Raw genomic sequence first — 25,695 nt, 5'->3', positions numbered from 1 at the left:
GAGCCTGGGAGGGGCCCTGGCGCCAGCATCCCCATGGGGCCGGCGTCTCCCTGGGAGACCATGTGGTCCCTGCACCGCGCCTCCGCGGTGCCACTGCTTCACCCCCAACCCGGAACACTCTCTGGGTCTCTTTTTAAGCACAAATCTCCCTCAGATCCTACTGTTGTCGTGCCCTCGCCTGGTGCTGCCTCAGACGTATGTGTGGCTGGACCTTGTCTGCGGCGGCCCAGGCGCACGTTCACGGTGTTTTTCGAGGGCGTGTCTGAAGCTTTAAGCTGACAGTTAACTAGAATCTTCCAACTCTTCCTCCTCCTCAAGGTGATAATAATGTGTTTTCCACACAGCAAGAGACACTGGTCCAGCAACGGGTCGAAGTGATTAATCCAGTCTTTTCTTCCAGTAGAGCCCTCTGCACGAGGAGCACAGCTCTGTCAACGCCGCGAAACTCAGTTCAGCTTCCAACCTCTGCAACCGTAAGATGACGCCTTTGTGCAGTTTTCAGCCACTCTGTGATCGTTTGTTGCAGCAGCGATGGGAAACCAACACAGATTTTCGGCTGTAAAAGTGATGCCCAGCTGCCTCCGAGAAGCAAGCGCAGAGACAGGTTTTCACGGGAAGATTCCTGCCGGGGGAGGACGGTGAGGGGGCAGGGAGGTGCCGAGGGCGGCTGGTCTCCGGCCCGTCAGCGGTACCGAAGTTCCGGGGTCGCCCCGGAACGTGCTGGACCCCGGGGCCTGGGACAGCCTCTGGGAACAGACATCCGCAGGACCTGAGGGGAAGCCCACCTCCTCACCCTCACCAGGACTGCCCGCTCCACCGTGTAGGATCAAGCAGAGCCGGCCGTGCTAAGAGCAAACGACCTTTTCTGCCCGAAGCTGTCGGGGCCCAAACCAAAGACATACTGAAAACCACGAAAACATCAGGACCTGAAGAGCTCGAAGGAGGCTGTCAGACGTCTTCTGAAAACCAATGACGTCACAGGCCTGTACGATGCTGCTGACGGCGACAATTACAATGATGACAGTAATAAAAGCAGCTTATACGCAGACGAGCCTCCATCCTTACGAACCAAAACGCTTCGCATCCCGCCTTCCGGGGCACATCAGTTTGGAATTAGGCTCTGCTTATCCCTGAAATGCAGTTTGCCTCAACGGAGGTAGGAATCACCTTCCAGTTCATGTCAACTCTCTGGCATCAGCCCTTGAAACCTCTGAGGAGCCTCGAAGGCAGGGGCTCACGATGGAAGGTGGGGAACACTTTAGTCCGGCCCCGAGGCTCTTGGACACAAATGCTTAATATATGAATTCTTAACCAGTGTTCTCAGCCCGAGTTTCTGAGACTGACTTCCTGCACCCAAACCTGCCTGGCCGGGGACCAGTTCCTGCTCCAGACGCCCCGCCCCAAACGCCCCTCTCAGGGCCTCAACTCACCTCACGTACACGTAGCCCCAAACCCAACCGCCTTCCCCCACACCAGGCCACCAGCGCCCCGAGGCCCTGAGGCCCCTGTCCCGCGAAGGGAGTCCTGTCCCCGGGTCCCGCCACCTGTGCGTCACCACCCGATCTGGCCCCTGACCCTGTGCTCTCCATCTCTGCAGCGTCCTGGCGCCCGTCACTGTTCTTCTGGCCGCCACCACCGGGTCCAGTGAGCGCCCCACTGCTCCTGCCTCGGCCCAGCCTGCGGCTGCCGAGCTGTCCCCTCACCTGGGGGAGACTCGCTGCTGGCTGAGGGCCTTCCCTCCCTCCCCCACCTGCTACGAGGACTCACTTCCACGGTCGGAATTCAATAAACATTCCTTCTGAATTAAACCGCTAAGGCCTCAACCCTATAGGGATACTCTATATGTGCTGATATACCTTCTGAGAAGCTGAAGGTAAATAAGAATTATATTTTAAACGTATGTGATGAATGCACTAAAGGATTCCTGTAATGAATCCTAAAAACTGCAGAATCTTTTAGTGCCTGGGCACTGGCCCGTTTCTTGCTTTAGGACTGCATTACAAAATGCACGAACCAGATCTGGCTATGAAGTACAGCGTCTGCTCTGAACAGCGGCTGAGTGGAGCTGGGTGTTCGCCAGCAGGCCAAGCACATCAGGTGTGATTGTGCAGGAGGCCAAGCAGAGCTGCCGAGTTAGGGAGCAAGGCCATCAGCTGCGGGGAGTAGCTCGGAGGCTCCGACCACGGCAGTCAAGCGAGCGCTCAACTGTGCCAGCAGGTGTGACGGTGAGTGAAGAGACCGGTCTGCCCCGAGCCAGGGGTGTGGAAGCGAAGCCAGAGGAGGCCTCGAGGGAAGAGAAAGGCCGGTGCAGACAGACAGGGACGGAGCTCTGGGGGACCCAGAAGAGCTAGTGTCCACACGTGAACGCTGTGCTAGGAAAAACAATCAGACTTGCTAAGGAATTATGAGCCGAACAAGTGGAAGAAGGACACACAGATAGTGTTATCTGTGGAATCTCCATGAAAAGGTTTCTGAATCACAGTTATTTCAGGAGATAATTACGGCTGGATAGAACGGAAACAGCACTGCTGATTTAAGAAACAAACACACAGCAAACAGGGATTCCTGAAATTCTGGAGCACAGACGCCAGTGGCCGGAGATGAGAGTGAAGAGGGAGTGGCTCCTGTGAGTGACCAGAGCCCTGCAGGTAGCAGCTGAGCTGGGGAACAGACTGCCCTTCCTCAAGAAAGGAGCTGCAGAGGCTACAGCACATTTCCAAGACGCTGGAATTTACGTTGTAGAGGTCAAGAGGTCATTGCTATGATTACAAATGAGGGTAGTCATGACCTCAGCTTTTTTGGAACAAAGGTACAGACTTTATAGGAATTCCCTATTGGTACAAGGAATGAAAGCATCTACATTAAGGCTACCAGGGAGATTTTGGGATGCAAACAAAAAGAATTAAAAAAAAATTTTTTTTTAATATAAGGTAAGGTATATAGTTACGTATATTCACCGAGGTATTTAAGTCTTTAATAGCATCATTCTAACCTGGATCTAATCATAAACCTTCCAGGAAAAACAGGAGGAAGTCGGGGGCACTATGGTCGGGACACAATTGTTCTTTCACTAGACCTAAACGCTCTTGAGGGGACAGGAGCCGAGGGAAGAGCCCAGGCTTTAGGAGGAATGTCACCCACCCTGGGGGCTCTGCGCGGCGTCCTGTGAAGCACGGAGGCCACACTGTGGAATAGCTGAGACTCAACTGGAGAGACTGAAACTACAGTTCTCTCGGTTAAGTTCAAGGAAGGAAAAGGGCAGGAAAGGCCAGAGTGATTAAGGAGGGATAGAAAGATTAGTATGAGGAACCGAAGAGGGAGGCTTACAACACATGAACAGTGACGCAGAGATATAAACTATTTGTAAAATACAAGCAGTAAGAAGTTCAGAGAATAACTACAAAAGAGGAAGCGTTGTGACAGCATTCCACGCCGTTGCGCTCGGGCAGTTATAAAAGCAGAGAACGCTGGGCCTGCACGTTGACGCTTACAGAATAAGGAGCCTGGCCTCTCCTCTTCCAGGTCCTGGAGCAGAGAGAGGGGCTCGCCCTTCACTGCTGTGTCTGCCCGCTCTCCGCCTGGCCCCCACCATCCAGACGAGGAACAAAGGAAAGCAGGGGCGTAGGGGTGGGATTAGAGCACTGGAGGGATGTGGACGGGAGAGATGGGTGCTTCTGGCAGAGCCGGAGGAGACAGGTCGCGGGCAAGGGAGGGTCCCGTTTCCTGCTAAGGGCAGGGACGTGTGCGAGCGGCTGAGAACAGCTAGGGGGTAAGAAGGGACCGTTTCAAGACCCCCAGTGTCCAGGGATGGCGCTGGGCGAAGCTCTAACTGGTATTTATACAAGCCCTCTGCTGACAGATCAGATTCCTGAGGTCTGGAAAGTGTTACCCAGCATTATTCTAAACAGGGCTATGAGATAGAGCAAGCAATTACGGGCCATTTAACTTAACATCATTTACAGAAAAATATTAGGAGAAGTTTGCAGAGGGCACAACTCAGTGAGCAGATGGTAATTTGGTTAGAAACAGGCCACATGCTTTCACTGAAGGAAGGTGTTGCTTTAACTAGCTTGTTGGCCTTCTTTGAAGTTGCTGCTTTCCCAGCTCTAGATTTTAATTTTTCTAGTATCTATAAAGAATGCGAATGAACATTAAGTATCTAAGCAAAGAAAGCAAAAGCCAATCACAGCTGAGGACATCAGAAATACAGCGGCAAGAAAAGCGAATGTCAGAGACAAATAATACAGCAAGGAGAGACTCAGCTCCATCACCCAGTAGAGTTTAAATCAAGACATTTTTCGTGGAAAATAGGTGATTTCAACGTCGGTCTGTTAATGTGTTTCCCATGCCATTTCCTAAAATGCTCTGCAGAAAAAAGGCAATTTTTTTGTTTGTTTCACTGAAAAGAAAAAACTCTTAGCTTTTTTTTTTTTTAAGTGAACTGAACATTTGGTGTCATTAAAATTTGCCACATTAGGATGAATACTTCCTAATACAACCTTTGTGAATTTTCCAAGTTAAAAATTCTCAAACAAAAAGAAGACATCTTCGTTGTTATTTTAAATTAAGTAATAGGTCAATGTTAATTTTCTCCTATTTACATGACAATTCCATACCACTGAATAGCTATTGAATCTTCAGAAAGAGGGTCAGAAAGGATAAAAATCAAGATAAAACAAGAATTTAAAAAATCAGAGTACCTATTAGCGTTTGCTAGAAGCCCTGATTATACCATGTTATTGACTTTTTAGTGGTTAATACGTACACTTCACCAGTGACGTCCTACTTTTCAAAAGGCACTCGACTCGAGTAACTGACCTATTCCTCTCTACACTCCCCACGAGGGCCGATGGGTCTGTCTCGTCCATGCTGAATTCTTAGGATCTAACACAGGGTTTGGTGAACATCTGTTGAACGAATGAATAACTAACAATAACAGCATTAATACTGGTATTTTACCATGTGCCGGACACGGCCCTAACGAGCACTTTGTGTAAGTGACTCTCTTAATTCTCCAGCAAGTCTTTGAAAGAAGTCTGACTATGAATCCCATCTTTAAAGACAGCCAAACAGAGGCACTGAGAAGTAACACGCCTGAGTTCACACATCTGGTAGCTCAGGCCGTCTGGCCTTAAGCCCAACCCCGCTTCTTCCCCGCACACAAATGCACAATGCCACAGCTCTGCGTACACGTACAGGCAGAGGAAACGCCAGAGGGGACAGAGGTACAGGACCCAAGTATTCGTGTTGCCATCACCAATGCTGGGATTCAGGGGCAATGGGAAATGTAAAGTCCAATTTCCAGGATGAAGCTTCCCACAGCAGTAAAACTCCTCAACATGCAAGGGAAGCCCAGAGGTGTCCAGAGCAGGAACCAGAGAACAGGACCCCGCTCAGCTCAACTGGACACCAGAGTCCTAAGCTCAGAACAAAACCTTTCAGGACTTTCCACTCTGGAACAGAAGCAGGACCAAAGATTTTGTGATGACAAAATCAACGAGGGAGAGGTTTTCAGCTGGGAGGTCTGCTCTGTACAGAATCACTGGCGGCCTCTTTGGGGTCAGTGCTGGCCTGTGCTGCATAAACAGCCTGCCTTGCTTGGTCTGAATCTCACTCAGAAAACAATGTAAATCTTTATCTCCCTTTAGTCTTGCTTTAGGATACCGGTGTTCTATGACCTGCTTCTTCCCCCCAATTTTCTTTACGGCATTTTTTTCTTTCGATCATTCTGGCCCCACTGGACTCTGAGAAGATCTAGTTTATGCGTTCGTCTCCGGGGTGTCCTAGGTGCTGAAGACACAGGATGAAAGCCAATCAGGAGAACAAGCTTTTCTAGAAAGTGAGGAAGGATGAGAGGGAGGCTGTGGTACCTGGAAGATGGACTTGACCTCAGAAAAGGGAAGGACACAGCGGGACACGGAGAATTACACGTCTCCCCACATCGAGTGCCTCTCAGGCCTCGCGCCAGCGACGCCCTGGGTGTGTTGTTTACGGCACAGACCCAAGCGCAAGCTCGCAGGCGGGCTCCAGTTCTCACCCCCTTTCACCTGGAGGAACACTGTCACCCCCGAGGCAACTCCACGTACGGCTGTCGAGCCGATCCAAGTTCTGGGAAAACTGCTGTGCTGAAGAATGAGGTGAAAAGTTTAGCCTCACCGCACAAGAAGGCTTGCCCGACAGAGCCCTGTGCTGAGTGCAGTGGACAAAATCCAAGACCAGAGGCAGTAAAGGGGATCCGGGTGGTGGGGAGAGCTAGAGGGGTGAGAGGAGAGCCTAGGAAAAAGGAGGGCACCCTCACGTTCAAAACGCCTTTTGTGCAAACAGAGTTGCAGAACAGGTACGACAGGGACACTGGCCAGAACAAAAGGACGGACGTGGAGCCTCGGCAGGAAAGAGGGTCCACAGGGACTTCAAGAACCGTCTTGTGAGCCCAAGGGTCCTTATCAACCCCACACGGTGCCCAAGTCAGGTTGACAGAGAAGCTGTTCTTAACGACCTCCTAGCTTTGGAAACGAGAAGGGCCACGGTGAAGTTGTTACAGGGGTTGAGGGTTGGCTCCGTCCGTTTTCCACTCTGAGATGACAGTTTTCATTCGCGAGCACGGAAAGAAAGTTGTCTGTTTATGTCCCAGAAAAACGAGAGCCCGTGGCCCATCTCTGGGCCCGGTGGGAGGCTCCACAGCCGGGTCTCCTTGCTGTGTCAGCAGGAGCGCGCTGGTGTCCCCTCCCTGGGACCAGCACATCCTCTCCTGGCCACACCCAGCCCCATCAGCACGGGCACCATTGTTCACTGTGTGTCAAAGACCGGCCCCACCCGGGCCGGGACAATGCGACTGCACAGCCCCAGTCGCCAAGCACTGCTGATTTCCTTTCCTTTTTATTCGCTCCTGTGTGTAAGAGTGCATGAAATGAAGTGTTTTCTTTTGTTTGAAACAAGACAGTTTGAAGGGTGATTACCGGTGACAGGTTCACTTTCGATCTTTCTTCACCGTGGCTTTCCTGATCTCGGAAAGTTGTAGAACAGATAGGAATTTGGTTCAAACACAGGTAAAACAGGTTCCAGGACTCTACTTTCATGGTTAATATACATTTCGTCCGGGAACCACCACGTTTGAACATTTCTCTCTGAAGCTGCTGCTTTCTACCACCTTTAGGTACCTTTAAAACATTGAGTTTTGTCACCACAGTGAACGTGGTCCACATTTAAGTGACAACACCAAGCTAGAAGTTCTTATAAATCTAGGAAAGGAGCATGTTATGCTCAAACAACCTGTAGGTCATTTCTTAATACAGGAACTTCTTTTTATTTTTTTGTATTTTAAAATTTAGTATTTGATAAAGTATTATTACAGATTGGGAGGGTATGAAACATTAGTAATTAGTGGCTAGTCATGTTTTTAAAAATACTAAAGTAAACGTCAGGTGGAGAAAGAACCATCAATGAAATTGAAAGACAGATGGCAAATTACGGGGTGAGGGTTAGAGAAACGCTATTGTAAACAAGGGGGATCTTTCACCCATAAAATGAATAGACAATGTGTGTTCAGTCATTCAGTAAAAGTTTGAATCTATTCAGGAACTTCTGTATTCAGAAATTTATGCGTTTATCCACCCATCCACCAATAATCATTAAGCACTGAGTTTTTCATCTAAGATAGTAAAAAAAAGTCCTTCTCCTCAAAGACTTTGGAGGAACTCTTTGGAGAAAAACACGTAAACAAATGAGTAGAGTAAATTATAATAGGTGTTATAATATAGTTATGTATAGCATATAATGTATCAACAGATACAAAGGAAAAAGTAATGAGTTCAGTGGTGGTAGGATATCGGCCAGAAAAGGATTCACAGCCAGGACAGTGCTTGAGCTGAGGCTTAAAAAGTGTGCAGGGCTTACCACCACTCAGGTCTGTGCGTGTGCAGGTGAGTGCACGTGTGTGCATGTGTGAGTGCGTGCGAGTGTGTGTGTGAGTACATGTGAGTGTATGAGTACATGTGAGAGTGTGCATGTGAGTGTATGGGAGCATGTGTGAGTGCATATGAGTGTGTTTACGTGGGTGTGTGTGAGTGCGTGCATGTGTGTGTACATGAGCGTGTGCACCGGGATCTCCAGACCCTGAGGGCCACGGGGGGCCTTGGAAGGCAGACGTCCTGCAGGTACCGGGGCTCAGCCATTAATCAGGCCACTACCTTGATGGGATCCACCTTTGATCTGAGCCTCCATTTCTGAAACCAGCTCTTTCCCTGGGTGTGTGTTACCCTGTTTTCCTTTACACAGCAATGCATTTTGTGGCGAGAATAACACCCCAAATGCAATTCCCTGGGCTCTGGTTTGGGGAACGCGCACTGAGGGACGACAGAGAGCCCAGGGCAGAGCTGGGAAGCCTGGCTGCAGCAACCAGTTAATATTTTCCCAGCCAGTGGCCGGGTGTGGCCCTGCCGCCAGGGCCGAGACACTTACCACTTCAGTTGGTCGGTAGTACTTGAGATCCACGGTCACGTGAACTTTGCCGGTCTCTTTGCACCTGCCCACTTCGTTTTCATTCTCTCCTTCCCACCTGGAAAGGAGAAAAAGAGTTGATCAGTCCCAACCTGCTTGGGAGCATCAGACCAGGCTGCCGGGCAGCGCGGCTTCTCCCTGTAGGAGCCAGAAGCTCATCCACTCAGGAAACACAGGCAGGTGCTTAACCATGTCATGAGGGCAACAGCGGTTCTAAAGCCTTTCCAGATCTATGCCAAAAGGGCAGGCCTTTTCCTTCCTCTTTAAGGAAGATCATGGTATGTTCAGAAGCGAGACCCCAGAAATGAACAGATTAGCCACAACGAGGAACTGGGCAACTTTCAGGATTTCAAGGATTCTGTACCTCTTTAGACTATTCTTGCTAAAGTCAATTATTATGAATTAATCTCTCCTGTCTCTCCTTTCCTTATTTTTTTTATTTCTGTAGTTTTAGGAGTATTTATTGTAAATTGAATGCATTCCATTTTAGAATAAGTTTCATACCCTAATTAGCCATTCATTCCATCCCCGTATTCCATATAAGTGCCCTTGCTGTACCCAGGCAGCAGTTGGCCCCACTGAAAAAGCCCAGATGATTAAACCTCCAAAAAGTGCGTAATGAATCGGTCGATTTCCTGCTAAGCGACGGTCTTTCAGCATCTCTTCTTTCTCTGATTCAGCTATGATGCTATTTGGACAAGTGTTCTTCCTTAAACACCCACAGTCGACAACAGCTCAGGACCCCAATAGCAGCCCCCTCTTCTCATAAGCTGAGGGGCAAGCTCACAAGTGTCAGGACCGGCCTCCTGCCGGAGTTCCACTGTATGTTCTCACTTTTACAGAAATGAAGCCACTGGCTAAAGCCGACCTCTGGATTTCTACGAACTAACATCCGAAGAACAAAACATACTATATGATTTGACTTGTTTCTACAAATGGAACTTTTCGGCAAAGAAAGAAAAGAAGTTACCAAGTAATGTCTGACTTCACTGCTTATCCTCAGACCTAGTTTGCTTTATCAGCTGGTGATGAATCCTGTGACAGGACAATTCTGTCACAGTGGAGATCAAAGGAAAGAATAGAGCATCAAGTTGGTTACTTGACTGTGTGAATTACAGGTGCCATTGAAGATGGCCATTAAATGTTGATTGTGGTTGTATTTTGGACATAGATTGGGTATCAGAGACTTCAACTGGCCTCACAAGCTTTCTCTCTGATCACCCCCTCAAATGTTCTATCCTCAATTTACTTTTTGATAGCATAAGGGTAATATTTCATCGTGGGAGGAATAATCAGTTCATGAGTATGCTGGATTTGCCAACGTACTAAAGGCAAATATGAAAAACATTCCACAACACAGAGAGAATTATAGCTCAATATGTTGAACAATAAAAAAAATGTACGACTGGCATTTTCCATGACTTTTATATTAATGACTCAAAAAAGGGTGTTTGGTAATTTACTTATTTGGTTTAATTTCTTTCCCTTGCCTAGACTTATTTGGCAGGATCAGAGCTAAGTTTCTGGAACATTCACCTGGATATGGTAGGTGGATGCTTTAGAGTATGCCGACTAAAACTGCTGTGAAATGGGAAAAGCTGAGGGGCTGGTGAGCCCTGTCGTCTCTGACAGATGAAGATCAAACCTTGGCCAATATCCACAGTAAGGGAGAGTATTTGGTAAAGTCATGATTTAAAAAAATTACCTGTCTAAGTCTAAAGTTGTTTGTTTTAGTGGGACCTCTCTCGGGTGACGCTTTCATCAGCAGTAAATGAAAGGATATTTGTTTCTCAGGAGTGCGTTTCAGTTTTATTTCTGCTCACGTTTCACACTCACGAAGAGAAACAAGCTCTGTGCGCGCCTTCCTGATGGCATCTGCACGGGGCCAGAGGGTCCAGAAGCACGTTTTGCTGTTTCTTCCAGCTGCGGCTCGGCACGTAATCTGCGATGGTCAGGCTGACGTGGGGACACAGACACGCGTGACACCGCCCGTCGTGGTGGTGAATCCGAACAGAGGCCACAAGCTGGAGGAATGGTGCTTCAGACCCACGTATTTACAATGAATCCTTCTGAAACCACACACGTAGCCACATACATATTTAAGTCGACGAGGCCTCGGGAAAGGCGTCCCCTGACCGTGGTCACGTGTGGCCCAGGGAACTTGGCAAAGCTGGCCACGTCTCCAGAGCAGGGGCTGTGAACTGTTTCTGTGAAAAGCATCACATAACAGGCTCTGTCACGTGTTCTTCCTCATTCCCTTCCTCCTTCTTCTCTTCCTCATTATCTTCTTTCTTTAAAATTTTTAACTACCCTCTAAAACAGTAAAAGCATCCTTAGAGGACAGTAAAAAATGAGCCTTGGCTGGGGTCTGGCCTGCAGACTGTAGTTGCCCCCCTGCATCAGGGGGTGAGTTACTGACACATCCTCACCCTTGACCCCAGGAAGGCATCCGGTTCCGGTCCACACCGGCAGGCTGATGGCCGGCCCAGCGGGACCTTCCCCGACCGCTATGGACTCTCCTGGGCTGCCCTGCAGCCTTGGGCCAACACTGGCATTTGTAACAGCAGCTGAAGTGGGAAAAGACGGGCAAGAACCTGCACATTAGAAGTGAGTTGACACCACGCAGGCACCTGCAGGGCGGCTGCCCACATGCAGGCCTCTCTGCCTCTGCCTGGTGCTGCTAGGCAGCCTCCACGTGTCCACGGCCACGGCCGTCTCTCAGGGCACGGCGTTGCCCTACGATGAATACGGCTGTGCTGAACAGCCGCCTGTCACCAGGGGAAGGACGCAGAGCAGAACCACTTTCTAATTTGCACTAGGTCTGCAAGAGGGTGATAAGCAAAAGATTCGGCCAAGGACCAGAAAGCACTGTTACAACAACACACAGAACACTTGTGTTAACCAGTAAATGCTAAGAGCTAACTTGTCCCAACAGGCAACGTTGTGACTCAAAGCAGAGCTGCAATGTTCATGAAATGACAGTGGCCTCACAGGGGGTAGGGGATTCAGCGAATTAACAGGAGTTACTAGCCACTAATTTAGATCAACAGCTCACTGAGCAGGGATCCTGTATAACCCAAATGTGAAAATAAAACTGTTGGCTCCTAATGAGCATTAAACAGCAACAGAAGGCACTGAAGAATCCAGCACAGAAAGTCAAGATGAGGCGCCATAACCTCTCCCCAACAAGGAACCCCTCCAGGGAGCAGAGCAAAGCCAGCGGGCAGCCGAAGGCAAGTCGGGGACACCACAGAAGCGCGCAGGGATTACTTTAAGGACCAAGACTTGACCAGGGTGCACACGTGGAGACAGGAGGCCACCAGCAGCCGCGATTTACTGGTGAAGGGCATGGGGCGCCCTGGGAGTGTCAGCAGGTCCTGGGCGAGGACGGTGTTTGCACACACTTCTGTTCCTTCCCCGGAACCCCTGCAAAAACGAACATGCTGACAAGGGCTGAACAACAGGAGAGACGAGAAGACCCAAGTTCTGGGAGCTGGAGAGGAGACGGACGAGTGTTAAAGGACTGGGCAGAGGCCCCAAAAAACAGACCCGCAAGCTGGCAGCGGGGAAGCTGAGCATGGGTCCACTTGGCCCCGGGGAAGCCCAGATACTCCGGACAGGGGGTTGATTAAACTCCCCCGGAAGCAGCCCAATGTCCAATCCCCTCCCAGGGTTGGCATCACTGGGCAATGGCCTCACCCTCCGTCCTGAAGAAGGTGGCAGGATTGAAGGCCATTGGGCCCTGTGAGCGTGCAGCCACCACAGGGAGAAGAGGAAAGGTAAGTGGATTGTACGCAGAACGCCCAGCATCCTTTGCCCTGAGGGCGTGCTGGGGTCAGGCTGGTCCCCTTCCAGGGAGGAGGCTAGGAACTCTCCTCTGGGCTCAGATTCTCCAACTAAACGGCCTCCAGAGCCCCCAGAGCCCCCAGGCTCTACGTCCTCAAAAACCCCAATCAGCTTTTTAGGCCCCCACTTGTAAACATGAGCAGAAAACCGAGGATTACCAGACACACGTGAGGAAAACCGCACATACGAAGACAGAAATCAGCAGACAAACTGAAAAGCAGCAACTTGGAGGAAACAGAACAAACAGGGAAGGTCATTAAAAACAGAACACAACAACAAAAGACTCACACACATCACTGCTACTATCTTCAGGGAGACAAGGAAAGATATCAAAGAAACAAAAATAAGATACTACATAAAAAAGGACAATTTGAAAAAAAAGATTTAGAGATTGAAAAAATTCAGAAATCAAGAATTCAAGAGAAGATTTTGAAGACAGAAAAGTAGGGCAAAAAGATGTAGATATGAAAAAGGAAGATAAGGAAATCAGAAGATGGCCTCAAGAGGTCAGTATAATAGGATTTCCAGGAAGAGAGTAAAGAAAATAATTATCTTAACGTATAAAGAGAATTGATCAGAGCAGATGGAAACGCATTTCCAGACTGAAAGCGGCCCACAGAGCACGCAGATACCACCTCACGGAGTTTCAGAACACGGGGACGAGGAGGAGGTCCCCGGGAGCTCAAGGGGATGGGAGCGGCCCAGAGTGGCCCCTGGGCTGCCATGGCAACACTCAAAGTAAAGGCAATGGAGCAACGCCTTCAAGGTTCTGAAGGAAAGTTATTTCCAACCAAGAAATGTACATTGGCCACCTTGTTAATTGAGGGCAGGATAGAGATATTTTCAGATAAGCTTGGTCAAAAACTATTTGCTTCCCATGCACCATTCTCAGGAAACTAATTAAGGTTTGGCTTCACCAAACCACAGAATTTTAAAAAGATGTCAGAAAATAGGGGATGACTCTACCATCCAGCGGTCCAGGTGGGATCAGGTCGGAAGGATCTAGAGGGGGGCTGCAGGGGACGTGCCCGAGGGTAAGCCTCCGGCCTGAGCACCTTCAGGGCAGACTGAGGGGAAGTGAGTGACAAACACATGGAGAATGAAGCAAACAGAGAAAGACAATTGTTAGGTCTATGGTAAGCAAGGGACATCTGCTCAGAAAGGAAGAAGGAAGTGGTGTTTCCCGGAGTGAACGCGTTGGTCAGTCCTGACGACGTAACACGGGAGGACAGCTCTGAGGTGGGGGGGAGACACGGGGTCACAAGGGACACAGCTCTCCTGTGGAATAAGAGGTGCCAGGAGAGAAGCCTCAAGGGGGAAGATCGAGGACCAGCAATCAAAGCACGTTGTTTAGTCACATGGATGCAAATGCCAAAGCGATGGGCTGAATGATACAGTGAACAGGACTTCCACAGAGACGCCAGAAAACCACAGGAGCAGAGCAGACCTGGAGGTGACCCGAGACGAGGCACCAGCGCAGGAGAGCACACGTCTCTCTCGCGTCGCTGAAGGGCCGCAGGATGGCCAAAGAGTGGGCGGACCAGCTGGGAAAATGGGGGTGCAGGGCGGGAGGTCGCTGGGGGTGGGACACCGCCTACAGATGCTCAGACGTCACATGATGTGCCGGAGTAACTGGAAACGGACAAACAGCAACGAAGGAGAAAACCACCGTGAACGTGAGCTTCACGAACAGCGGGCCGACCAGCGAGGCCCCGGGGAGGCCGTGCGACTGGCCAGGTGCCCACTGCCCCGGCCCCCTGGACACGGAGCTGCGGACGCTTGCGGGGCCTCGGAAGAGCGGCTCCGATGGATTGAAGGGCGGGGATGGAAGGGGGGCAGCCGACCGGGCACCTTCTGGAGGGAGGGGGGCCCTTCTTCAAGACTGGAGGACCTGGGGCCGGCAAGATGCTGACGGTGGAGCTGACGGCGGCGGACGGAGGGACAACGGGTTTCTGGAGAAGGCTGGCGGCTGAGGCCCAGACCCGGGCGGGGGGCACCTGCCCAGGGGCAGGAGGAGGGGGGGCTCCAGGGCCGCTGGTTTAATCACCAAAGCTGCTCTCGCTCCTGAAGGGCAGCACCGGGGAGGGGGGGCGTGGGCGCGTGGGCGCGAGGCGGGGCGCGGGCTCTGGGCGGGGGTTGGGTGCGTGCAGCGAGGGGGCCGTGGGCCGCGGGCGCGGGCGCGGGCGCCGACCCTGTGCGGGTCTGAAACGCAGACTGCAGGTCTCCAGGCGCTCGGTGTCCCACTTCGCTTCCTTTACTAAGGATCATCGTTACTAAACAACCGGCTCCAGCTGTTAGGCTGAATGAATGAATAACCAGTTACAGCAAAAGGTGAAATTTAAATCCCTGTTCCCGCGGTTCCAGAAGACGCTGTTCCCGTGACTCGCTGGAGGGCAGGCTTCCACACCAGGACCCCCTCCTCGTGCGGTCCTCCGATGCGGCACAGTCTGCGCCTTCATCGGGAAGCCGTCTGGGGGCTGAGCGGGTGGCAGAAGGCCACACGGGAAGGGCTCCACCCCACGCGGTTGAAGAGAGCAGACTGCGTCCTCTGACAAGGACACTGCATCCTATGGGGCCCCTCCCAAACGTGGCTTCAGTAAGAGTTGTCGATTGGTCAACATTTCCTCTGCTTCCTTCTTTTTCACCAGTATCACTGGAAACTACTAAATAGAGAAGTTCTCCTTTCAAACTGTCCCCTCTCACGCTTTATCTGTAGGAAATCCGACGGGTGTGATTAACTCCGTGGACACAGTCTTGTGGCGTCGAGCCTAATGAGGCCTAATGAGACTGGCTCAAGAGATCAAATGAAAGACCAGAGAGCACGGTCCTCAGCTGTGCAGCGACAGTGGCTTCTAAGTCAGCCTCCGCGTTCCTGCGCAGCCTTTACCCGGCTCTTATCTGCCTATTTGTATTTATTTTAACTCAGCTGGGGTGTCCTAGCCACCCCCAAGGAACGTGGGTGGAGTTTCTCCTGCTTTACAGAGTGAAGCGAACTGTACGGTGGCCTGACCGGGGGCCCGCGGTGGGGAGGTGGCGATTTTGGGACCAGAGCCCCACTCTGTCTGAGCCCCATCACAGTTCAGGGCTGTCTGACCCCTGCACCTCCCACAAATCCTCAGCTAGCGCCTAAAAGTGCCAGGCGCTGAGCTGAGCCGGGTGCTGAGGACGGGGGCCTCTGTCCTTAAAGGGCTCGAGGCCTGGCGGCCACACAGGATGCATGTGAATAGCAGTAGAAGGCAGACAGGGGCTGTCAGAGGACCAGGTGGGCACCTGGCAGGGCGGTGGCCTCAGGAAGGCCTCTAAGCTGACACCCTACGGGTGTGCGGGCGGTGGGTGTGCGTGTCTCTCGCTGCACCCGAGTGGCCAGGCTGTCCCAGCCCAGCTTTCGGCCTGCCCACTGCCCACAGCCAGGTTACTAATGCTCCTCTGCGCCTGTTCTCATGCCTTTCCACCCACTTGGAAGGCCCTCCCTCCCCTGAACTCCCAGCCACAGCTCCCGCTTGGGCCAAAGGCCCACTTAACTCCACCTTCCTGCCGACCTCACCCCAAGCCTCCATCACAGGGCTGTTCTTCCAGAACTGATGTGATAAATTCGCACAATACCGTCATCTATTTGTATACATTTGTACATAATGAGATCCTATTATCACCTAATTAGAACCCACACTTCTCAAGGGCCAGGAAGTGTCTTGGTTCTCTTAGACGATTTTGGCTCTGGGAAAAAAAGGAAAAAGAAAATGTGCAGAGAGCACGTTTATGGAGCCTCTGCTCTGCCTTCAGTACAACGCCCCCCGTTCCATTAGGTAACTTACAGAGGCAGCAGTTGTTCTGAGGATCTAATGGATCCTTAGTTAAAGAACTTAACTGACCTGCTACCCAGTGAATTGCATCAACCGTACATGAAATGGAACAAGGGTTGCCCCCGCCTCCAAGACACAAATAGCATCAGGGCTCACATCAGACCTACACACGCTGCTACACAAAAACCTGTCGCTTGAATTAAAGTTCACATCCCTTTAGGCTGTTATACTTTGGGTTTTTTTTTTTAATGGATTAAAACCCCAAGTATCTTAGAAGTTCATCAATATAACATGATAGTAGGGGGACTTCCCTGGTGGCACAGTGGTTAAGAACCCACCTGCCAATGCAGGGGACACGGGTTCGAGCCTTGTTCCGGGAAGATCCCACATGCCGCGGAGCAACTAAGCCCATGAGCCATGACTACTGAGCCTGCGCTCTAGAGCCCACGAGCCACAACTACTGAGCCTGCGAGCCACAACTACTGAGCCCACAAGCCACAATACTGAAGCCCGCGCGCCTAGAGCCCGTGCTCCACAACAAGAGAAGCCACCACAATGAGAGGCCCGTGTACCACAAGGAAAAGCAGCCCCCGCTCGCCACAACTAGGGAAAGCCTGCGCACAGCAACGAAGACCCAACACAGCCAAAAGTAAATAACTAAATACACAAACAAATAAATAAATTTATTTTTAAGAAATGATAGTAGGGTTTAGACTTCCCAGTGGTGGGAGAGATTCTGTCTCAGCGGTGAGTGGAAGCTGGTAGGGAGAGTCCAGTCTCTACGCAGACATTTCTGAAGGCTTGGGTCTGGTCAGAGCATCTCCACCAAGTTCTCACGGTGCTGACACCCAGCTTCTCAAGAGAACTGACTCTCCCAGCTCCACGGAAGATGCAAGTGATGATATTTCTACCCCTCCGTGTCAAAGGTTCCACTCAAATTGCTTAGACAGTATGGGCATTAGACAAGCAGTAAGCAAGCTGTCAGGTGGGGCTGCAGCTCCGGGGGCTCAGAGGGGGTGAGTCTGAAGAGACGCGGCCAAGGATAGCGCACCTAAACACGCGTGAACGCACAGAACCTTCCCGGAGGAAAACACGCAGAGCCACGGGGACGTCCCTTCTCCCAACTCCCGCCCAGCCCAGGCGGAGCTGCAAAGTACGTCCTGGGGAAACTCTGTTCGTCAAAAACGACTGACCAGAAGGATGTGTTTTGTCCAAAAGCAACTGGACACAGTCAAGGCTCAGCACGTTCTCCAGGATGGCCTCACAGCAGACATGCCAGCCACGGGACATGGGCTCACACCCGGGGCCTCGACACCCAGCCACGGGACACGGGCTCATGACCTCATGACCAGGGAATAGACACCCAGCCACGGGACACAGGCTCAGGCCCAGGGCATAGACACCCAACCATGGGACACGGGCTCACACCCAGACACCCCCCCCCCCTCCTTACGGTCCCCTCCGGGCATCCTCCAGGTCCAAGGGCCAGAAATCCCACCCACCAGGAAACAATCCCCAATTAGGGGAAGAATGTGCACAAACACAAAATGCTTGTTATCTCAGCCAGGAGGCGTTTAGAAATGAGTTTCTTTTTCAACGTATAATAATGTTTGCCCTTGTTGTTTTGACTGAAAATGTAGATACGATACCACAAACTATGATAAATATTTCCATTGGCTAAACATCTCCCCAGCAGCAGACGGTGGTTCTCACATGGTTGCAGGCTATTTCTACAACTCTCTTCTCAAAATTTAACAAGATTAATGACAGAAAATTAGTCGAGACAAGTATTGGCCTGTTTGGTTTATGCATCACTTCAACTATAGGAGAAAAGCACTTCCTTTTCACATTACTTAGCGATAAGTTGATGGGAAAGTGAAAAGCAAAGCCTCACACTGACAACAACCCTGACAACACAAACTCCTCCAAAAACACACATGCACACACACACAGATACACACACACACGTACACAGATACACACACGTACACATAGATACACACATGCATACACACATACACACAGATACACACATGCACATAGATACACACAGACACATATAGATACACATACACACAGATACACGTACACACGTACACATAGATACACACATGCAAACACAGATACACACATACACATATAGATACACATATATACACATACACACACGTACACATAGATACACATACACACAGATACACATACACACGTACACAGATACACACATGCATACACACATACACATAGATACACATACACACACATAGATACACATATAGATACACATACACACATATACACATACACACACGTACACATAGATACACACACACATAGATACACACACACAGACACACACACCGCGATGTTCTGGGAAGAAAATATGTGTTGTCACAAGGGTGCCTTCTCAACATAAACAACCAAATGGGAACTTTGTTGCCAAACGTGACCTTAAATTGTATCAGGACCGCACGCGGTACTGACCTGCTCCCCCGAGTATCTTCTACTGACCCAAAGTCACAAGAATGTGCTGTTTTCCAACAAACTGAAAGCAAAAACCACTCAGTGACGTCAGAAACTTCAAGAGCAGACATTCGTGCCGATTCTAAATGTGTAGATGGCAACCCATTTCCCAAGTCTTTTCAGTGAAAATTTCAACAGACATTTTCAAAACCAGTAGAAGAAATGGAAGGTGACAGCAGATGGGAAACAGCTAAAGTGAGACTCTTCCAGATGCTGCCTGGTGAGCCCTAGGACAGGAAAGCCATATGATAGGAGGCTCCAGAGACCATCCAGGAGCTCAGAGAAAATACCTACAGCCTTCCTCTGAGCTCCCAAAGCAGGGCAGGCAGGAGCTCCCAGAGGGCAGAGGCCTCCCGTCCTACCCGACAGCGCTGCGGTCGCCGGCCCTGTGCACGTGCAGGTCCTCCCCAGGCCTCTCTGGCTCCCTGGGGTAGGAAGACGGTGGAGCCCCTTCAACTGTCACCACCCTGGGAGCATGGGCCCTGCTACCCCGACATGGGGGACTTAGGGCGACCAGGGCCCTTCCAGGGAGGACGCAGTGCACAGGCTGGCTGTGGACACCCACCGGGTCTCAGTGATCAGGACTGAGGACCCCAGACTGCAGACCCCGAAGGACGGGGGCAGGGATTTGCTTCCAGTGACAGAGCGGAGGCCCGAACTGCACGGAGGGAAAATTATCCTGGAAGGATCCTCCCATCTCACTTTTTCATCACAACCTGGGCTCTCGACCCTCCAAAGCCAGGCCTTGGCTGCTCCTGTCTCTGTGTCCTGGTCGGGCTTCCTTCCACGGGCTCGCAGGCCTCAGCCCAGCTCGGTAAGTTGTTTGCTTCTGACACACAACCGTCATGTCACGAAGAAAGGATACACGCGAACAAGATGGAAAATGCGGTATGAAGCTTAGACCCGGACCCCCCCCCCCATCAGCAGGTGGCCGTCGAGGGTACGGGGGGACGTGCGTCACGGTGCCTCCAGTGCTGGGATGAAGCTGAAGGGGGGCACGGCCACGGCACCCTTCTGGGCTCGCACTAAACGATCATTCGAGCTACGTGAACATGCTTTTGTCGGCCTAGCCCACTTCTCACCTTTCTTCTAGAAGTAACATCCCGAGTGGGTGGAGGACCCGCCCACCCCCCCACCCACCCCGGCTCAAATCGCGGAATTCTGTGGGGTCGCCGAGCACAGAGGTCTCTTCCCCCGATGACAGGACCAGACCCAGGAGAAGCCTGGCCACACTGTGGCCTCGGTGCCTGGTCTGCAGGTGGTCACGGGCCCAGCCGAACCGGCCAGGGTCCTTCGTGTCCCCCAGGCTACGCCAAGGTCGGTTGTCGTCCCTTAAAGACAAAAGAACTCTGACTACTAGAAATGCTCATTCACTTCTCTCCCCTTCCTAATACAGACACTTTGATTATGTTTACACGGCTTTGTTTTATTAGCATGGATACCTCACACATCAAAAAAAATAAGAATTTATATATATCATCCCTCACAACTTTTGGAGCTTAAGAGAATAACAAAATGTCATGCTTTATTCCTTAAGAAAACACAAACAAAACGTGTACTTATTTTCAGAAAATAAGATGTGAAATTGCCTCTACTATAGAGTGAAGGGTATTCATTCCCCTTCCCCTGTAGTCTTCATTCTAATAAAAATGTTGGGGGATTATTTAAAAGCAACATGAATTCTATATACAAAGATATTTATCTATATAAAAAAGATATTAAAAAAGAACTCAATCCCGACACAAGAAATCCACAATACATTTGTAAATCCACAAAAGAATAAGAATAATTTTCTTGAAACATGAAATATCTTCTTTAAAAATGAAATAAAGGGCATAGAGGTATTCTAGATGGCTAAATTGCCTTGCAAAGATTATTTTATATCCTCCTGGTTTTTGTTTTTACTTAATGTGCCAACTCCCAGCATTGCATTTAAAATGAAAATGCCTCCGTATTTGCCTTCCTATTCTTTATCTTCTCTAATGAATATAATTAGTCTCCTTCACAATGTTTTTATGCAAAACAAATTTATAAGTCAGGTAGTTAAGTAAAGGAAGAAAATGCAGGTAAATGAAACATGACATAGAAGGTGATTCTAATTGAAATTTTGCTCCTCGCGTTGCAATTTGGAAGCAAAATCACCTAAAGGCTACTACAAACAAGGACATTGGTCTTGGGTTTACGGACTTCCACCTTCTCTTGGGACTTAAGCATCAAATGTTTTAACATGCCACGTATTACAGGAAAGCATGTGAAATGTTTCCCAAACGATGAGCTCTTGGACCTTCTCCAATCTCCAGCGCTAGTTTTGACAGACTGCTATTATAATTTTTGAAGTAAACGAACTACTGTATAAATTAAGTTGTTGGAAGAACTTGACTCCTGCGGAACTGGTGGGACTGAGTCGCCATTGATTCTGGGATGACCCACGTGCTCCTGAGGCTCAGAGGGGACTGACGTCATTGAAGCCTGAGCTCTCACCTCATATTAGAGACCGGGGCTCCAGACACCCTAGCTGTGCACCTTGGAGATCCCCATCGTCTCCTGGTCGATCTCTTTCAGACTGCAGGGAAGAAGAACGGGAGGTACTCCTCCAGCTTTTCAGACCTCTACATCTCCCCGAGAGCATTCCCAGAGTCACTGATGGCAGGAGTGGGGCGTCCAGAGAACTCTTTTTATCTCAGTTTATCAGATGATAAATTAGGTCCAATTTCTATTAAATTCAACTAGCATTTAAGCAATTCCTGGAGGCGTGAGGGCAGAAGGAAAGAGGAGGGAAGGAACTAAATCAGCCGCAGGTGCTCACTGGATGACAGTTCTCATGGGAAAACCTGGGAATTTTAGGTTTTTTCATTTTCCAGCAATCTGCCCCTACTCCCTTCCTGCATGACACACACACACACACACACACACACACACACACACACACACATCCTAAAATCAAACTCTCAACTTCTAAAATTTCGTTTTCCATTATTGATTCATGTAAATGTTGATTCCTTTAGCAAATGTCTGCCACTGTGCTGGGCAGAACGCAAGGTTCAGAAAGGACCCAAAGCAGATTCTGCCTTAAGGAGAGAACTGTCCAGTCCACCACAGAGGGCAAAGTCACAGGTGACTACGATCAAGGTCCAAAGGGGGAAGGGCCTGGGCGTGTGACTGTCAGGCTCATTTGGAACTTGAGGTCCTGTGACTGTCCCAGGCTTTGCTACTCAGAGTGCGGTCCAGGCACCAGCAGCCCCTGCATCACTGGGTATCCTGTTAGAAATTCGGAGCCTCAGGCCCCTCCCAGACCTGATTCCAAATCTGCATTTTAACAAGATCCCCAAGTGATTCCCAGCACCTCAGCGTTTGAGAACTTCTGCTCAGCAGGAGACAGATGCAGCCAAAAGGCGTCGTAATTCTGACAAAACTGCGGATTACTTCCCAGAGAGGAGGAGAGGTCGCTATGCAACCAGAGCAGGGCACCTAGGCCGTTCCTCCCTCAACTGCCTCTCTGCTAAGCGTCTCCCTTACATTCCTTCTGGGCACATAAGCACGAGATGCTGGTGTGACTTTACGTTTTCGGGTCCCCAAACATATATGATCAGTTGCCCAATCTTATACTGTTTTCACATTTCATTTGTCCCTTGTATTCACTGTTGACAAATGTCATTTTCCATCAATTACCCATTTCATCATTAACAGCAAACACACAGAGCTTACGATGCACCCAGCCCTGCTTTAGGTGCTTCACGAATGTTAACCCATTTAACCTTCACCCCAACCCTGTGTGGCAGGGACCCTTATTATCCCCCTTTTACAGATGAGAAAATGGAGGCGCTGAGGGTAACTAACTCCCCGGGAAAGCTGCAGAGCTGGGATTCAAACCCAGGGAATGTGGCACTGTGGCTGTGCTTTTATACTTCACACGATATTATGCCACACTGTGTGCAGAGAAGGACATGACCGCGTCATGAAAGAGAGAAATTAAATCAGCATCCTTGGGGAAAGAGGTGCGTGCCCCGAAGGCCTAGAGGCTCAATACTATCCTTGGCCTTCCAGGCTTTGCTCCATCTCAGTGTGTTTTCTTTGCTCGTTTCTGCCTGGGGTCTGACTGTGCAGAAACCGTTCCCAAGAAGGACTCGCCGGCCCTGTCAAAAGTCACAGCTGCAACGGGGACGGCGGGGACGGGACCCGGGAGCAGCCGCGACTACCCTGCTTGTCCTCCAGCTGAGATCGGTATGCGGCTCATGGGGCCCGGAGAAGATCCAGGGGAAGGAAATTGGAAAAAAAACAAACAACAGAACATGACTTGCAGACAGCATTCATAAAGCCATCATGATTTCATTATCTGGCCCTGAGAAGGAATTCTGCATTTTCAGACACACTGTGAGGAACATGCAATGTAAGCATTCTGTTCCCACAGCCCAGCGATGCAGGTACGGGGCACGCAGGTGGGAGCTGCCACCAACGGAAGACTCAGACGAGAGGGGCAAAGCAAGACCTTTGGTTTGTCTGGGACCTGAGCACCTCACGCCCGTGTCTCTTTCTGGAAGAATTCAGGAAAAGGGTTCAATTTCACCCAAATTTTATATAGCACTTGAAGGCCATGTTTACTAGACCACCAAAAGCTTGACTTGCGGTTTAGCCTGTCATCTGAAACAAAATGAAGGTCACTGCCTGAAATGTGCAGTAGATTTTAGGGAAACTGACTCCAGGGCTTTACTGCGCCTTCCCTTCGGATGGAGACGTGGGAAGAGGGGAGGGCTCAGACCCGCCAGGAAGCTGCTGCTCAGTTTTGAAGGACAGAACAACACTCCCAGCAGGTACTCCACACAACTCTGTTGTTTGTGTAGGATTCTAATATAAAGTAAGCTTGGAAAGTGCTGGGTTAAACAAAGTTAAACAGATTCCTTACTGGTGATTCTCTAAGAGGGGTTAAAATATTCAATATTCTCCAAATGAACTAGACATGGAATGCCTTTCTAAGACATTTCCTTTTTAAAGAATTCTCAGTTTGTGAAAGACTGTGCTAGGTATTAAAAAAAAAAAAAAGGGTATTAGCCCATGGGACTACCTACGGACAGAAGGACAGAAGGATGACCTGGTGACTGAAAACGACACATGGTCTCCAAAGTGGGAGAATGACCAAGTTTCATGCATTTATCAAAACAGAGTCTTGTTTGGGAATTCATTTGTAAGACTACCCCTAACTTCAAAAAACTGTGTGTAAGTTGATTTCTTACTACAAAAGCATGTCAGTTCATTACAGAACATTCGGATATAGAGAAATGTATTCAGTAGAACACTAAAGGTCACACATAATTCTGCCATGTAGAAATTGCCGTTTAAAAAATTTTGTGTGTTTTCTTCTAATTTTTTGTAGGCATATTTTTAGGGACTTTAGATCAGCCAACAGATCCTGTTTTTTTCACTTAATATTGTCATAATCATACTTCATGTTATTCAAATTCCTCTTCAGCATTATTTTTAATAGCTGAATGAAAACAGTTGATCAAACTCACTTGAATATCCTTGATGATGGGCACCTAAGTTCTTTTTTGATTCCTTTTGTTGAAAAATCAACTATATTGAGGTATAATTTACAAACAAAATGTGTCACAAGTGCATACTTTGAAGAGTGAAAGATGCATGCGCTCATGCAGACACCACTGCGATCCAGATATCAGACATCCCCCCCACCCCCGCCACAGATTCCCTCTCCTTCTCCCGGTCGCTCTCCCGTCACGCTCAGATTCCTATCAGCACCACTCACCCTTTCCTAGAGCATCACATGCGCGGAATTACACAGTCCGTGCTCTTCCTCCAAGTGTGCCAGGTGTCACCCTTTCCATGAGTGAGCAGTATTCCTCGTGCGGACACATCGTCTGCCAGCTGATTAGACACTGGGGGAGCTAACGCTTTGTTAGGACTAAAGCTGTTATGCATATTCATGGATAAGTCTCTATGTGGACACACATCTTCATTTTTTTTTGGTAAATGTCTAGGAAAATCACTGGTCACATAGTAAATATAGACTTGGTTTTATAAGAAAGCCAAAGTGTTTTCTGAACTATTCATACTTCCATTAATAATGCATGAGCGCTCCAGTTGTCCCAGCATCCTCAGTAATACTTGGCTCTGTTGACTTTTTCCATCTTGCCATTCCAAAGGGAGTGCAGTGGGATCACACTGTTGTTTGTTTTACATCTTTATTAGAGTATAATTGCTTTACAATGGTGTGTTAGTTTCTGCTTTATAACAAAGTGAATCAGTTATACATATACATATGTTCCCATATCCCCTCCCTCTTGCGTCTCCCTCCCACCCTCCCCATCCCACCCCTCTAGGTGGTCACAGAGCACCAGCTGATCTCCCTGTGCTGTGCGGCTGCTTCCCACTATCACACTGTCCTTTTAACGTGCATTTCCTGGATGATGATCACACTGAGCATCTTTTCACGTGCTAAGTGGCCATTTGTGGAATTTCTTGTGTGAAGTATCTGTTCAGACATCTGGCCCATTTTTAAAATTGAATTATTTGTCTTCTTTCTTTTGAGTTACGGGAGATCTTTGTATGTTCTAGATATAAGTCCTTTGTCAGATGCAAATATTACATTCATTTTCTCCCAGACCAGTGTTTGCCTTTTCCTTTTCTTAGTGGTCACTTTCAAAGAATAGAGGTTTTTAATCATGACATTCATTTTGTCACTTTTTTCTTTTATGGTTCTTGCTTTTGGTGTCCTAAGAAACCCTTGCCTTTGCCCCCAATTGATCTAAATATTTAAGGCAAACACACACAAAACAAAAAGCCATAGAGAATGATAAACTGAACTACATGAAAATGTAAAACTTTGGTGTTTGCAAGGCACTGTCAAGAAACTGAAAAGGCAGGTCATGGGCTGAGAGAGTATATCTGCAAAACAGAAAAACTCTCGGGGCTGCCCTGGTGGCGCAGCGGCTGAGAGTCCGCCTGCCGTGCAGGGGGCGCGGGTTCGTGCCCCGGTCCGGGAAGATCCCACGTGCGGGGAGCGGCTGGGCCCGTGAGC

General features: G+C 49.4%; 1 protein-coding gene across 2 annotated transcripts in view; it reads right to left on the bottom strand.

Annotated features, from left to right (window-relative positions):
* Window positions 1-25,695, bottom strand: part of GMDS (GDP-mannose 4,6-dehydratase) — a 480,937-nt gene that overhangs the window by 58,076 nt on the left and 397,166 nt on the right. For both annotated transcript variants that reach the window (XM_082847742.1, XM_082847743.1), the window contains exon 9: window positions 8,458-8,554. In XM_082847742.1, coding sequence (XP_082703868.1) covers window positions 8,458-8,554 — 97 coding nt within the window. The remainder of the gene's footprint in view (window positions 1-8,457; window positions 8,555-25,695) is intronic.

This window comes from Leucopleurus acutus (assembly GCF_964270905.1).
Source record: "Leucopleurus acutus genome assembly, chromosome: 10".
Classification (NCBI taxonomy): domain Eukaryota; kingdom Metazoa; phylum Chordata; class Mammalia; order Artiodactyla; family Delphinidae; genus Leucopleurus; species Leucopleurus acutus.
This window is presented reverse-complemented; position numbering and strand designations above follow the sequence as displayed.